Here is a 15,334-nt window from a genome sequence, read left to right as displayed (position 1 = left end):
ACTTGCTCTAACACCATACACAGTCATATATTGCGCCTCTGTCTAAATAAATGAACACTAACACCATTCATCCCTCTCTCTGACGAACTCCACTGAGTTGTTATCAGATATGTTCACTAAAACATTACTTTTGTCTGATCATTTACTGATTTACCGCTCACATAATGTCACGCTGGTGAACTGGTGCATTGAAGTGGCATGAAATATATTGAACCTGACTAATGTACACATTATAATAGGTGCCAGATCACAGTAATCATGTTAGGACACAGTGGGAAGTAACACCTCAACCCCCAACAGGACGGTGCGACTTCTACTCCTCGAGGGAGAGGTTCCTGCCCATGGTGTTGTCTATGATCGGCCAGAGAGACAGTCCCCTCGTTCCTGCCCTTAGCAAGAGGTGGGTACTGAAGACTACTTACTTTAACTACAAGACTTATCAGAGACAGTCATGATAACGTCACTCAGGAGCTGTTACTTAACCAATTGGTAGGTCGTGTTCTGGGGGACCTGATTATCCTCAAGACGAACTATGGAAATGAGGAGCATAAAGCATGCTAGACACTCAGAACTCATACCTACATGTGAAAACATAGCAATCGTTACCATAACAAAGTATACCCATGATTAGTATATCAACAATCATACAATGATGAATATAACACAATACACTTTCAAAGACATACTATCAACACAAGTTATCAAAATACATGATAGATCAGGCAGGGCATTACTAACACAAGGTCACTAGCCAAAGGGGCATCATTAACCCTTGTGCCACTGGAGTGTAATTCACTTCTCACCAGCAGACAAGGGAAACCATCTGAACCATTGCCTAGTTTACACCAGCCACAAGACCATTGTGATGTGAACCGTGTTTCCCGGTGTGGGAGTGTACTTTAGTCCTGAAATGTTCGTGGACAAGGGTAACATGTTCATCACTTGAGTAACCTGGTTACTGTCTCCTCACATGTTCAAGGATAAGGGTAACATGTTCATCACTTGAGTAACCTGGTTACTGTCTCCTCACATGTTCAAGGATAAGGGTAACATGTTCATCTCTCGTGTAACCTGGTTACTGTCTCCTCACATGTTCAAGGATAAGGGTAACATGTTCATCACTTGAGTAACCTGGTTACTGTCTCCTCACATGTTCAAGGACAAGGGTAACATGTTCATCTCTCGTGTAACCTGGTTACTGTCTCCTCACATGTTCTATGACAAGGGTAACATGAATTCATCAGTAGTAAAAAAGGAGACTACGGCCAACCCCTCCATGCCATTGCAACATTGCAAATGTTGCAAAAGTCATGCTACTGCAAAATGATACTGTTGCAGTTGTTGTATGCAATGCTGCCAGGTGTTGGAAATATCCAACAACTTTCATCCCTTTTAGTACTTCAAGAAGAACTCTTGTACTAACAATAGTAATTTACTTATATTACTAACTTGTAAATTAATCATATTAATACTTTCCTACTGCGCCAATTATTTTATCGAATATTTGTACTCTATGGCGTGGGTACGTCCAATCACTTAGCATAGAGAGAGATAATATGTACATACCAGAGAATTCAATTCTATTCTCACTACATATCAGTATTCTTGTTAAGAATTTTCGACTGATTCTACATAAACCAGGGATTACGTCATTTTGCGTTATTAGCTGAAGATCACGACTTGATAATAGTAATCTGTTATCAAAGAGTTAACATGGAGTAACGAAATTCTCCATCCAATTTCATCTATTTTTCGTCCATATGAAAACAGTTTCATGTTAGCAATTATAGGACGAGAATACCATAAATATTACCTTCCTGATAATAAACCCTAGTCTTAATATCTCACAAGGTTGAGAAATTATTAGAAAAATAACTCTCCATAACAACGCTTTGCCCTTGCACATGCGCGGACGACACTGGGAGAAGGGAGGAGAAGTAACAATTATTATGGTACCTGTTATGTATTCACTGAACTCATCATAGCCCTAAATAACCATCTCTTCAAAACTGCAGCCTTTTCTCATCAGCAGAGCTACACCACCTCCCCTCTCTCTTTCCTCACTACATATTAGCCCTGTGGAAACACTGAATTTGTTTTGATTTTCGTTAGCTATGTTTCTGTGAGTGCTATTATGTCTGGGTTTTCTTTTAGTGCCCATTCTTCAAGTTCACTTGTTTTATTTATAATCCCATCATTGTTACTGTACATTGCCTTGAAGCTCACTTTCTTCTACTCAACATTGCCCCCTTGCACGATCATACCCGTTGGAATATTTTCAATGTTGCAACGGGCATTGAGGGAGTCGGTTGTACTCCCCTTTTACACCATTTTCATATCTCGTGTAACCTGGTTACTGACCTGACATGTTCAAAAAGTGTTATGGCCGGTTTGAACGAGTAACAGGGTTCTTTTTACGTAATGTGCCTTAGATCCTCTTCTATGATCCCATCCCCAAGTCAGTGGTAAGTTCTCAAGAACTGGTGGTAGCAAGTAATAGTGCAAGGAATAAAGGGGAGGGGGGGTAATCAAGATGTAGTAACACCTTCAATATATTATCTATCGAAGTGTAACTACACTTGTGTACACAGTTTCGTTTTCACCCAGGACACTCAATATATCTGCAGTGGTCTTCAAATACCGGCGAGTCCATTCTGAAGTATACGTCGTCCACGCTCAATGGTACTCACCAGCGAGTTTACCGTCCTAAACATGGGGCAGTCCATACACTGTATCGTCACGATGTCCCAATACCCCACATCTGCTCTCCAGAAACAATGGCAGAGAGCTTCAGCAACACACTGACAGAGGTGATATATTATCATTTCCAGGGGTCTTTAACACCCTGTAGGGGCCTGACAGCTGAGTGGACAGCGCTTCGGATTCGTAGTCCTGAGGTTTCAGGTTCAATCTCCGGCGGAGGCGGAAACAAATGGGCAGAGTTTCTTTCACCCTGATGTGTTTGTTTACCTAGCAGTAAATAGGTACCTGGGAGTTAGACAGCTGCTACGGGCTGCTTCCTGGGGAGGTTACCTTGAGGTGCTTCCGGGGCTTAGTGTCCCCGCGGCCCGGTCGTCGACCAGGCCTCCTGGTTGCTGGACTGATCAACCAGGCTGTTGGACGCGGCTGCTCGCAGCCTGACGTATGAGTCACAGCCTGGTTGATCAGGTATCCTTTGGAGGTGCTTATCCAGTTCTCTCTTGAACACTGTGAGGGGTCGGCCAGTTATGCCCCTTATGTGTAGCGGAAGCGTGTTGAACAGTCTCGGGCCTCTGATGTTGATAGAGTTCTCTCTCAGAGTACCTGTTGCACCTCTGCTTTTCAACGGGGGTATTCTGCACATCCTGCCATGCCTCCTGGTCTCATGTGATGTTATTTCTGTGTGCAGGTTTGGGACCAGCCCCTCAATTATTTTCCACGTGTAAATTATTATGTATCTCTCCCTCCTGCGCTCAAGGGAGTACAGATTTAGGCTCTTTAGTCGATCCCAGTAATTTAGATGTTTTACTGAGTGGATTCTAGCAGTAAAGGATCTCTACACGCTCTCCAGGTCAGCAATTTCTCCAGATGTGTAACAAAAAGGAAGCCTGGTAGAGGACTGGGCCGCGGGGACGCTAAGCCCCGAAATCATCTCAAGATAACCTGGCATAAATCTCTAGCAACACACTAGCAGCACTTCCCAGCAGACGGCCACTACTGTCGTCTTGTAACTCCTCTTGGCCAAATCTCGGGACTGTACGATGTATATACAGATGAAAGAGTACAACACTTCCTTCCACTCTGGCAGATAGTAACTTTTGACATCCTGACCCCTGCATACCCCACCAAGAAACTAATCACAAACAACCCTCATGCTCAGATTGCTGCTAAATTAAGCACCATAGAACACATTCACAATATACAAGCTGAAACAATATAACACAGATCATATACACTGGCTGATCACTCAATACAGCTACAGGGAGGGCAAGAAGTTCTGTTATTGCTCATCAGCCCGATGGCAGCACAATTCAAAGGAACATAAGAATTAGTAACTGGGCATCCACAATGCAGGCCGAGTTGGTAGCAATACTGATAGCACTAAATTATTGACAACACTGAAGTAGACAGCTTAATTATTTCCGACTCCCTTTCCTCACTACTAATAATAAACAGTTTGCAATCAATAATAACGTGCTTGTCTCTGAAGTTAGACATAGATATATAAACATACTCAGCAAGAGGGTAAATATGAAAATGTTGTGGATCCCTTCTCACATTGGACTGCAGGAACAAGACAAAGTTGACGCCCTTGCTAAGGCTGCAGTAAATAAAGACAGTATTGAACGGAATCTTGAGTTAGCAAATAGGTCCCTTAAAAGTGTCATTAGACGAGAACTCCTGGATGGATTTGAAGAAAGTAGAACTGTGCAAACTGGAACTAGCAGGTCCATTGTTCATCACAATGAAATGTGTGAAGTAAAACATGTGTACGGGGTAAGTAACAAAGTCAGTAAACTAACAGATGTTGTTAAAGCTCGAATAAGACTTGGCTACAAGTATCTCTGGCAGTTCGGCTTGTATAGGGATCTATATGAAGTAAAGTGTAATGTGTGTGGACAAAGACAGGGACACACTCGAACACTATATCTTGGATTGTATTAAAATTGAGCCATTTAGAGATAAATCTAAGCTCACGCTGTATGATATGGCAACCAATCTTATTACCATGGATAAATTACCTGAAATCCTTGCACTGTATCTATATTTCGCTTCCAGTAGATAAACGACATATGAGATTGGGAAGCAAGTAGTGTGTTGTGAAGACTAATAATAAAAAGCAGCTCCCCTATGACTGTAATATCTCCATTGGTCGAACTATTATGTATTAGCAATAGGCTATCTTGAGATGATGATGATTTCGGGGCTTTTTATTGTCCCCGCGGCCCGGTCCTCGACCAGGCCTCCACCCCCAGGAAGCAGCCCGTGACAGCTAACTAACACCCAGGTACCTATTTTACTGCTAGGTAACAGGGGCATAGGGTGAAAGAAACTCTGCCCATTGTTTCTCGCCGGCGCCTGGGATCGAACTCAGGACCACAGGATCACAAGTCCAGCGTGCTGCCCGCTCGGCCGACCGGCTCCCTAGGACCTACAATTAATTTATAACAACCTACTGTAAATATATAGCTCTTGAAATGGAACACTCTGTAACTAGCTGACATGTAATCTTTCACACCTTTCCTCAACAACCCTGTTCGGTAACAGGGTTGTTGATTTGTGGATGCAATTACCGCGTAACGTGGGGGAGGTGGGGTCCCTCGATTGTTTTAAATGTGGGTTGTACATGTATATGAGTGGGATTGGGTGGTTATAAATAAGAGCTGCCTTGTATGGGCCAATAGGCCTTTTGCAGTTACCTTTGTTCTTATGTTCTTATGCAATTAAAAGGTGTGAAGGATGGATGAAACTGTTTACGTTATAATCTAAGATGAGGTCTGACAAAGACCTTTTGTGCCCCCTGTAATGCCTTTTGCGCTACCGCTCACAGGATGAGGCTGGGGTACACAGTAAACTAGTCGTCTCCCGCGGCAACAATTAAATCAATCACACAACACTGCCTAAGTACAACAGGGAACACACTACTTACTACCGACGGCGGCCACTTGTCCACACAGGAAACAAATCAGGAGTTCTGGACTGCTCGAGGAGAACTGATTTACATAGCTCAATAGACCTTCTACGTCACATCTGTAAACATAAAAGTCATTAGCAGGGAGAAAGTATACAAGGAGAACATTGTATGACAATCTGGTCACCGGGGAACTCTGAAATATAATCGGATGCACGATCTAGATGGCGTTGATACCGTTACGTCATCACCAGGGGCCAGATTCACGAAGCAGTTACGCAAGTGCTTACAAATGTGTACATCTTTCCTCAATCTTTGATGGCTTTAGTTACATTTATAAAACAGTTTACATGTATGAAAACTTCCCAATCAACTGTTGTTATTGTTATAAACAGCCTCCCGGTGTTTCGGAGCTCATTAACTGTTTAATAATTGTAAACAAAGCCGCCAAATTTTGAGAAAAGATGTACATGCTCGTAAGTGCTTGCGTAACTGCTTCGTGAATCTAGCCTCAGAAGTCATCATCATCGACCTCACCTCCTGACTGAGATATGAAACCGGAGCTTTTCACAGACGCCACACCACCGCCAACAGATGGCATTGTCTTTGGCTCACTTAATGCCTTTGAATTAGAGTTCAGGTCCGTAGATGGCGCCGAAATCGCCACTCCTCACTCAAGCAACGGTGTTGATATCGTAACAAGAAGGATAACATGTTCATCTCTCGTATAACATAGTTATTCTCTCTTCTAGGATCATGTCGTTCTCTGAGGCGGGACTGTACGAACAGTGGTTCAAGGACACTGTTCCAAATGCTACTTCATGTGTTCATCCTCCCAGCAAGATCGCCGTCAGCACCTCCCTCTCCCTCGCCAACCTCTGGGTCAAGTATACACACATACATACTCTCGGACTTTGTTTATAAATTTGTATTTCTGCATTTTTAAAATGAATAGTAAATATGCTTACTTATGTTTATAAGGACTATTTGAAGATCGACGGCCTAAATAATCAAACCATTTTTACATTACAGGGAATGTTTGTGGTTCTTATTGGTGGCCATGTTCTGGCTGTGTTCCTCCTGGTGCTTGAGGTCACCAGTCAACACTGGTGCTAGAGGTCACCAGTCAACACTGGTCCTAGGTATCACCAGTCAACACTGGTCCTAGAGGTCACCAGTCAACACTGGTCCTCGAGGTCACCAGTCAACACTGGTCCTCGAGGTCACCAGTCAACACTGGTCCTAGAGGTCACCAGTCAACACTGGTCCTAGAGGTCATCAGTCAACACTGGTCCTAGAGGTCACCAGTCAACACTGGTCCTAGAGGTCACCAGTCAGCACTGGTGCTTGAGGTCACCAGTCAACACTGGTGCTAGAGGTCACCAGTCAACACTGGTGCTAGAGGTCACCAGTCACCACTGGTCCTAGAGGTCACCAGTCACCACTGGTTCTAGAGGTCACCAGTCACCACTGGTTCTAGAGGTCACCAGTCACCACTGGTCATAGAAGTCACCAGTCACCATTGGTTCTAGAGGTCACCAGTCACCACTGGTTCTAGAGGTCACCAGTCAACACTGGTCCTAGAGGTCACCAGTCAACACTGGTCCTAGAAGTCACTAGTTAACTATGTTTCCAGAAGTCACCAGTCAGCACTGTTTCTAGAGGCCATCAGAAAATGCTGTAACTTGAAGGCACCAATCAATACTTTGTCTTTGCGATCACTAGTCAATGCTTAAATACTTAATGTCAATGTTTTATCCTCAAAGAATAAGTTAACACATCGTCAACTTAGATTTCATTTACATAGAACAAACAGTTCTTGGGTTTCTGTGTAACAGTTATTGAATAGTTTTCTTTGCTTCCATATAAATTGTATAAAACTTTATTTAAATATAAATCTCACTAAGGAAAATAGTTTTAATGCTTCACTTAAAATCTAACACGACAAGAAACTGTAGGAAAGCACTAGTTTTAGACGTTACAAATTACGAGATAAGAGATATACTCTTTTTATAGAATTAGAACAAAAGCCACATCCTAAGGTTTTCTATTACCTTAAGGTGTTACCATTTTACCTTGAAAAACAAAACACCTAAAATATGTAAACTCAGTGTTTACACTTGTCACGCCTCTGACCTCACTCTTCCTTCACCTTCAGAGACAATTTTGAGACTCAGCTGAGGTTGGTCTAGGAATTTAAGGATCCTAAAATAATAATCAACACATTTCCTAAATGGAACAAACGAGATTGTTCAGTGAGGGATCCTCTCCAGGTGAGTTCAGTAAGGGATCCTCTCCAGGTGAGTTCAGTGAGGGATCCTCTATAGGTGTGTAGCTCACATTTGAGGACAAAAAAGTTCATGCCAGAAGTCAATAAATTATTGCAGGATGTAGGTATGCAGGCAGCCACCATACAGGCAGCACCAGGGACCACCAACCAGCCACCATACAGGCAGCACAAGGGACCACCAACCTGCTCAGATATGCAGGCAGTCACCATACAGGCAGCACTAGGGACTACCAACCAGCCACCATACAGGCAGCACAAGGGACCACCAACCTGCTCAGATATGCAGGCAGTCACCATACAGGCAGCACTAGGGACTACCAACCAGCCACCATACAGGCAGCGCAAGGGACCACCAACCAGCCATCACACAGGCAGCACCAGGGACCACCAACCAACTCAGGTATGCAGGCAGCCACCATACAGGCAGCACCAGGAACCACCAACCAGCTCAGGTATGCAGGCAGCCACCATACAGGTACACACTTCCAGGAAACTGAGGGAGACACGCTACGCGCGGGGATTAGCTCATGACCTCAGGGAATACGATGTACTTGACTGCTGTAAACCCTCTCACCAATGTAATAAGTCTGCTCCCTGGAAAGTACAGAAAATAGAGGTCGAAATTGTACCCCTCAAGGTGAAAAAGATTCATCATGAACCGGGACAATTACGGTGTTTGTATGGAAGCATGATATCTCGGTTACCAAGAAGCAACAGTTTACATGTATATTGTGACGGGTCGGTGGCGGAGGATGGCAGGGCAGGGTGTGGTGTCCTAATAAGGGAATATACTGAGTTTGGGACTGTTGACAGGATAATTGAACTCCGACTTAGTAATTATATATCATCCACACAAGCTGAACTGCAGGCCATTCTGGCGTGTTTGGAGGAAGTGCGTCATGACGACAAAAATGTTTTTGTATTTGTCGATAGCCGAGGAGCACTTGATTCCTTAAACAGTCGAAACCCAGTCTTCATGTCCATAGTTGAGGATTGTAAGAAAAGTATAACTGAGATACAGCTGGAAGGTCATAGTGTGAAATTCATGTGGACTCCATCTCATGTTGGAATAGTGCTCAACAAAGTGGCAGATGACTTGGCTAAACGTGCCACATCAAAACCACAAGTTGACATTGAATGTGAATTCACAATGAGACAAATAAGAAGCAAAATCAGAAATATTCAGGCACAGGCAAAAGTGGAGAGAAGTATAATCTATGAGAGAAGTCAAACCATGCAACACTACATGTATGTGAGTCAAAACACCCATTTCACTTATGGTAAAAGGAGAAATGCTTGGAGTGACTCTGTGTACACGCGGCTCAGGCTTGGGAACAAATATTACTGGGAATATGGGATAGATGTTCATGATAATGACACGAAGTGTAAACTATGTGGTTTGTTAAGGTCTCACACCCTTGCCCATTATGTTCTTGATTGTCCGTTGATTAATGTATATAGAAACACTGAGATAAGGACTGTTCCTGAACAAATAGCCTGGATGTGTCACAACGGAAAGGTTGATGATATTCTTGAGAGATATAAGAATTTTGCACCAAGACTGTAATTTTTTTTTTAATTATCTACATGTCTCTTGCTAATTGTCTATATAGTATACGTAGGTCATAAAAGTATTTGTGTACGTCTGGTACCATATGTTACGGACCCGAGTCCAGCGTCATAGCACGGAGCAGTGACGACAACGCCATCTGTGAGTCAGCTCCCGAAACCCCCTCCAAATGGACGACGCTATCTAGTGAGGACGGGATATACCGGCCACAGGTGCTGGATTCCCGTCTTAATCAGCTCGTAACATAGCCGCTGCTGACCTCTGGTGAGGTGGCGCTTAGACAGCAATGCCATCTATGGAGTTGATAGGTGGACGTTTGTGTCTAAGCCTGTAAGTGAGGTTCCCTAGTCCCAGTATTAATGACGTGTCTGATTACAGAGTCGACCTGGGACTGCTGTATTGGACAATGGGGCAGTCTACCCAAGGCAGCCAAAGTCTCTCCACGTGTTTGCTGCAGAAGCTGTGAGTCACCCCTGGACGAACACTGTTGAGTGTGTTTGCCTGCCTGTGACGTGGCAGTACCAGGAATTGTCTTATCTGGGGCTGGCTGGTGGAAGAGACTAGCCACTGTGGTGCGAAGAGAGGAGAGTGATCTGTGGAATCACACGAGGCTCCTGCCTAGGGCTCGCAACCCTAGTATCGGTCGTGGAGTGGCCCACACAGCAGAGCTGATTGGAATCTGCCAGCTACAGGCTGGATTTGTGGTCGAAGGCCTCTACGACGGTGCACCCAGTTGGACTGTGATTTGGCTGGCCTGTGGCCAGGGTAGATTCGCCGAGAAGCAGAGGATTCATCGTGGGCCACAAAGAAGAGAACCAGGGCTACTCATCGTGAGCACCGTGGAACATCCTGAGTCTTCAGAGGAAGACAAGTTATTGTACATAAGTGTAGTTATAGCCCCCATGTGTGACTGTGAGATATTTATTTATGGTGGTGGTAGAAATATATATATAACGCAGTGCATTTGTATCCCTTCCCCTTTAATTTAACTTGCGTTACGGAACACACCCCTTGAAAGCCACTACTAGCTTGGGGCCGGATACCCAAACTCTAATAACATCAGAGAAGAACCCGGTTGCGACCCAATAGGGCTGTAACACCATACTACTTGTGTAAAGGAGGAAATGTAGATGTTTATCTCTCAGAATGTTTGGCAATATGTTTATTGTTTGTGATGTGTGTATATGTATGTATTAACACGATGTACTGAACAGGGTGAGAATAGCTTGAGCTACCTCATACCTTTGTGCGTATTTTACCTCAATAAACTTATTTCAATTTCAATTTCAATACAGGCAGCACCAGGGACCACCAACCAGCTCAAGTATGCAGGCAGCCACCATACATGCTGCACCAGGGACCACCAACCAGCTCAGATATGCAGGCAGCCATCATACAGGCAGCATCAGGGATCACCAACAGTAGTAGGGAGTGTAGTCTAAACATGATTTTTTAAAATTCGCATTTGGACTGCAGGGGGTTCCAGGTCAAATATCCCGTTTAAACTGTCGGGTTTCCCAATAAATTTCCCAGTTTTCCGATTTGGAGTTGAAAGTTTCTTATGGTAGAAATTGAAAATATTTCCAGAATTCACAGAAGTTTGTTAAGAAAATCTTAAAAAACAGTCAGGGACAAAGTCTGCTCCCTTTTTACTGAGAATAAACTCTACGGCCATATATGTTTTTTTTAGAAAATCACTCATTTGGAGTTAAAGAGTTCTTATGGTGGAAATTCAGACCAATAATCACTCATACGTTCTTAAAAGAGTTCTTATGGGAGAAATTAAAAAAATCTGAGTACAGTTTTTTTAAATATTTCAGAGGTCACATTATCATAGAAGTGTATTTACAAGTTTATGACCGAAATTAAAAAAAAAAATCAGAGAATATTGTCTTAGATGTTTCGTTATGGAAAACAGACATCTTAGCCAGACTACAATCTCTCTCTCACTCCTTTACATGTCTCCACATGTTCTCCACCTAACTCGCTACCTTTTCTTGCAATTTTCCTCCATCTATCCCTCCGCTACATGTTCTTACCCGTTCATTACATTCCCTTACACGTTCTCCGTTCATCTTTTTTACTAATTCTTAAACCAATTATTTCTGTCATTTAGTAAGTAGTCCATCCTTATATATTTATTAACAACAGTAACATTACTAATTCTCAACGACTTACTACAACGTATTTATTTAGTAGTTATTCTTCATCTGTATTTTCAAAACTACGTCAATATAATTCATTCTAAAACATCTTCGTGCAATTAAAGATACATACCAGTACACTAAGTCATTACTTACAGCATCTTAAGGCACTTTTTTCATAACTCAACCTAATTAAAAAAAATACATCTTCAGTAGTCAAAGGTAACTTTTCAAGTCATATTTAAATCAATATTTCCCTTAAATTTACTAAGCGTTTTCATTATTTAGTGGCAATCTACTTTTTTTAAGTAATCATACTTTTTTATTGCCCCCAAAGTAATAAGCAACTTATTCTATTAAAGGATAAAGAAATCTTATTTAGAAAAGACATAAAGTTTATTCAAATATTAAACATATACAGTTATTCATAATACTTATACAATTATTCAAGAACTCGTAAACATATTCCTATACAGTCTTATATTGAAATAAGCATTTTAAGCTATTCAACAAGCAATATGATTTATTAAATATGAAATATTTCCTCTACAAATTGGACAGCTTTTCAGAGATAAAAGACATCCGCTGCATGTCACCATATGTTTACATGGCAGTATTACAATATTTATATTTTTATCCATACAAACTCTGCGTAAAATATCCTTTTCCCAAGACGCCTCTTTACAATCCTCGTTTTCAGCAGTGTTAGTACAACTCTCAGGTGAAGTTTGCAATCCCAGATCTTCAGGTGTAACTTCTTCATCCTCTTTATTACCCACAGCTTCATTAATTATTTCCCATACCTGTAAACTAATATCTGTACCCCTCTTGCATATACCTCAAATCTATTTCTAGACTTTGTATAATAAAGGTAATAAATCCCTTGATCCCTTAAGGTATTGCCGTAAAGCATGTCTTACATTTTCCACAAGTATTAATTTTTTATGAATCAGATTTTTAAACTTATCAATACCCTCCATTAGGATATTAATTAAAGCATCGTCTATAGGTTTTATAGGTAATGGTAATGCCAATCCAGCATTCTTAACAAATTCCTCGCCTCTTGCAAGAATAACGTAGGCACATTCAGGATTACATCTCACATGTAATGTGCAAGGATTATCCTCCGGTCACCAGTTTCGTAGTCCACAGCCGCAAAAAAGGCAGCAGACGTGATCACTTATTCCTGAAAAACCCATGTCACTATTAATCCAGCATCATCTCATTATTATCTTCTGAACTAATATTCATTATTCCTTTACTTACATCTCTATTAATTTTAAAATAATTAAAACACTACATACCACAATAAAAAAATGGCTTCAGCCAGCTCGTGAGAAGTTTGCTTGACGCTTCCAGGACATGTCATATCAAATGACTCTTGGCGACATTTATAAGTTACCATTCCCGGACTTAGCGAATTCCTAAATTTTATCAATCTGAGATCTTTCTTGCCAGGTGCACCAGCTAAAATATAATGTAGTTCATGTAAATATTCTTTAGAAGAATAACCTACTAAAGCAAGTTTGTACAGTGTATATGAGGCCATCATAAGAATATATACTTATTACTATCACTGAGTCCCTTCTTTTCCATTTCAATTTTAGGGGAAACAAATTCCCATCCATATTGGAACGCTATCTCCGACATCTCTAAAGAAACATTATCACTCCTCTTGCCTCTAATAAAGGTGCAGTCTTGATTAATCATCTAATGACGTCTGCATGGGGTATCACCAACAATCCAAGCACCTACTATACAATTACAAAATGGATACAAACAATAATCAGTAGTATGGAGATAATAGAATCCATCTTCAACTAAGTCTATAGCGTTTAACCACTTAACAGACCAGTCCACAAATGTTTGAAGTCTAACTCCTGCATATTTAAGGCTCTCTATACTATAAAACTTCTTTGTACACAAAGGATCCATCACATAAGGACATCACTAACCAATGGAGTAAGAAAAGCAAGTATATATATCCCCTAAAAAAAGTATCGTACATCAACAAATGTGTAACAGTTCCCCGTTTGTAATTGACAGCTATAGCTTCTGAGTACTTCTCAAATGAAAAATCTATAAAGTTTCATAATTAAATAAAGCTCTTTTAAATAAAGAAAGTTTAAACACTTAATAAACTTCCTTTATCATTTCTTAACAAAATTAGAAAAAAATTACATCACTTTTGGCAGTCTCACTGAAAGTATTTGTAAACAATTATGTCATTATTCATAGCTGCCATACATAAATGATAGATATATATATAATTTAGTAAAAAACTATTTAATCAAATTTTTAAATATACTTAAAGCATCTACATCTTAACTGAAATATGCTGTTAGTTATAATACCATATATAATACATTCAAGGGTATCAAAAAATCTTTATTAATAATATCAAATTAGGTGGCAACTTTCACATTTTCCAGTTTAAGAGCGCGGACCTCACATTAGAGCTATTATTACGACTAACTGGACCATATCTACTACCTTACAAGGAAGAAAAATCACCATGGAAACTGTTCTGAAAACTTGTCAGGGTTATTTAACCGACGAATCTTTTTGTGATAATGAAATCTGCATTGTGTACAGAGTGAACTGTATATCCTGTGTTCCCCGAGGAATGGCCCTAGACTTAGCCAAGAAATATCCTCACTCCAACGCTTATAATGTTCGCCGACCCTTGTACAGTCTTAAGAGATGTATCCCTGAAGATCGTCCAGTACCAGGAACAATTCATATCTCTAAAGGAGAAAATCTTCCATATATTGTTGCTATAGCCACTCAATATGGTATTGGATTACCTATAGAAAGTAATAACATTGCTCAGGGAATTATAGAAAAATCAAAAGACAGAAACATGCTCGTTGGAATTAAAGAAGATACATCCATTAATCGGCTTGTCTACTTCAATAATGGTATGAAAGATTTATTTAACTTTAACAAGGACTCTCCTCAAATTATGAGAGTTATAATACCAACAGGAATTGAGCGTACCTGTGTTCAAAGAGATGAAGTTCGGGAAAACACTTATCTTCCTGTTATTCAAGATATGTATAAACATTTAAAACCCTATGGAGTGGAAATTAAATTACTGTTTAACGAGGAAATTATGCAGAAGAAGAGCAAATAACACTCTGCAACCCTATGTGTGCGCAGTATTCCCTTGCGCATCCTAAAAGATGTATATATATGCTGCCCCGGAGTTGTCCTCTGACGGCTTCCTCCTCTTCTTGGATAACATAATCTTCTTCAAGCTCTGACAATCGACACTATGGAGATCAAGACTATTGTTGGAGACTTTGCCTCTTTACCTGTCTACAATAATCAAGACTGTTTATTGTATGATCTTGATGTGACAAATGTACAAATGTGTAAAATAGTGCATGGATTGTCGGATCATTACCCTTATGCATGTTTACATCGTGAAAACTTTCCTTACAAAAATCGTGCTGTTGTATCTTATCGCAGTAACCCCGGCAGTATACATATTGGAGAACCGCCTGAATTCAACAGCAGGATGGATAAAGATCCCCATTTACCCCTTATTATTGGATTAGTGACTCAGTTTGCTAGTAGACCAACAACTTTACCAACATACGAAAATCCTCCATGAGAAGTACGAAGATTTGATGAACATTTTTACGAGGGACTAGAAAAAGACAGAATATCAGATATGGCGCTGGTTTGAAAAAGCTCTGAAGGAGGCCCTTGTT

The 15,334-nt window shown here is 40.9% G+C and overlaps 1 protein-coding gene across 1 annotated transcript in view; it reads left to right on the top strand.

Moving 5' to 3' along the window:
* The window catches only part of LOC138356555 (ionotropic receptor 93a-like), a 48,013-nt gene extending 33,262 nt beyond the window's left edge, over positions 1 to 14,751 (top strand). The window contains exons 4-6 of the mRNA XM_069312754.1: positions 301 to 400; positions 6,364 to 6,498; positions 14,211 to 14,751. Of these exons, the coding sequence (XP_069168855.1) occupies positions 301 to 400; positions 6,364 to 6,498; positions 14,211 to 14,751 (776 nt within the window). The remainder of the gene's footprint in view (positions 1 to 300; positions 401 to 6,363; positions 6,499 to 14,210) is intronic.
* Positions 14,752 to 15,334: the final 583 nt, after the last annotated feature.

The sequence above is a fragment of the Procambarus clarkii genome, chromosome 73, assembly GCF_040958095.1.
Source record: "Procambarus clarkii isolate CNS0578487 chromosome 73, FALCON_Pclarkii_2.0, whole genome shotgun sequence".
Lineage (NCBI taxonomy): Eukaryota > Metazoa > Arthropoda > Malacostraca > Decapoda > Cambaridae > Procambarus > Procambarus clarkii.
This window is presented reverse-complemented; position numbering and strand designations above follow the sequence as displayed.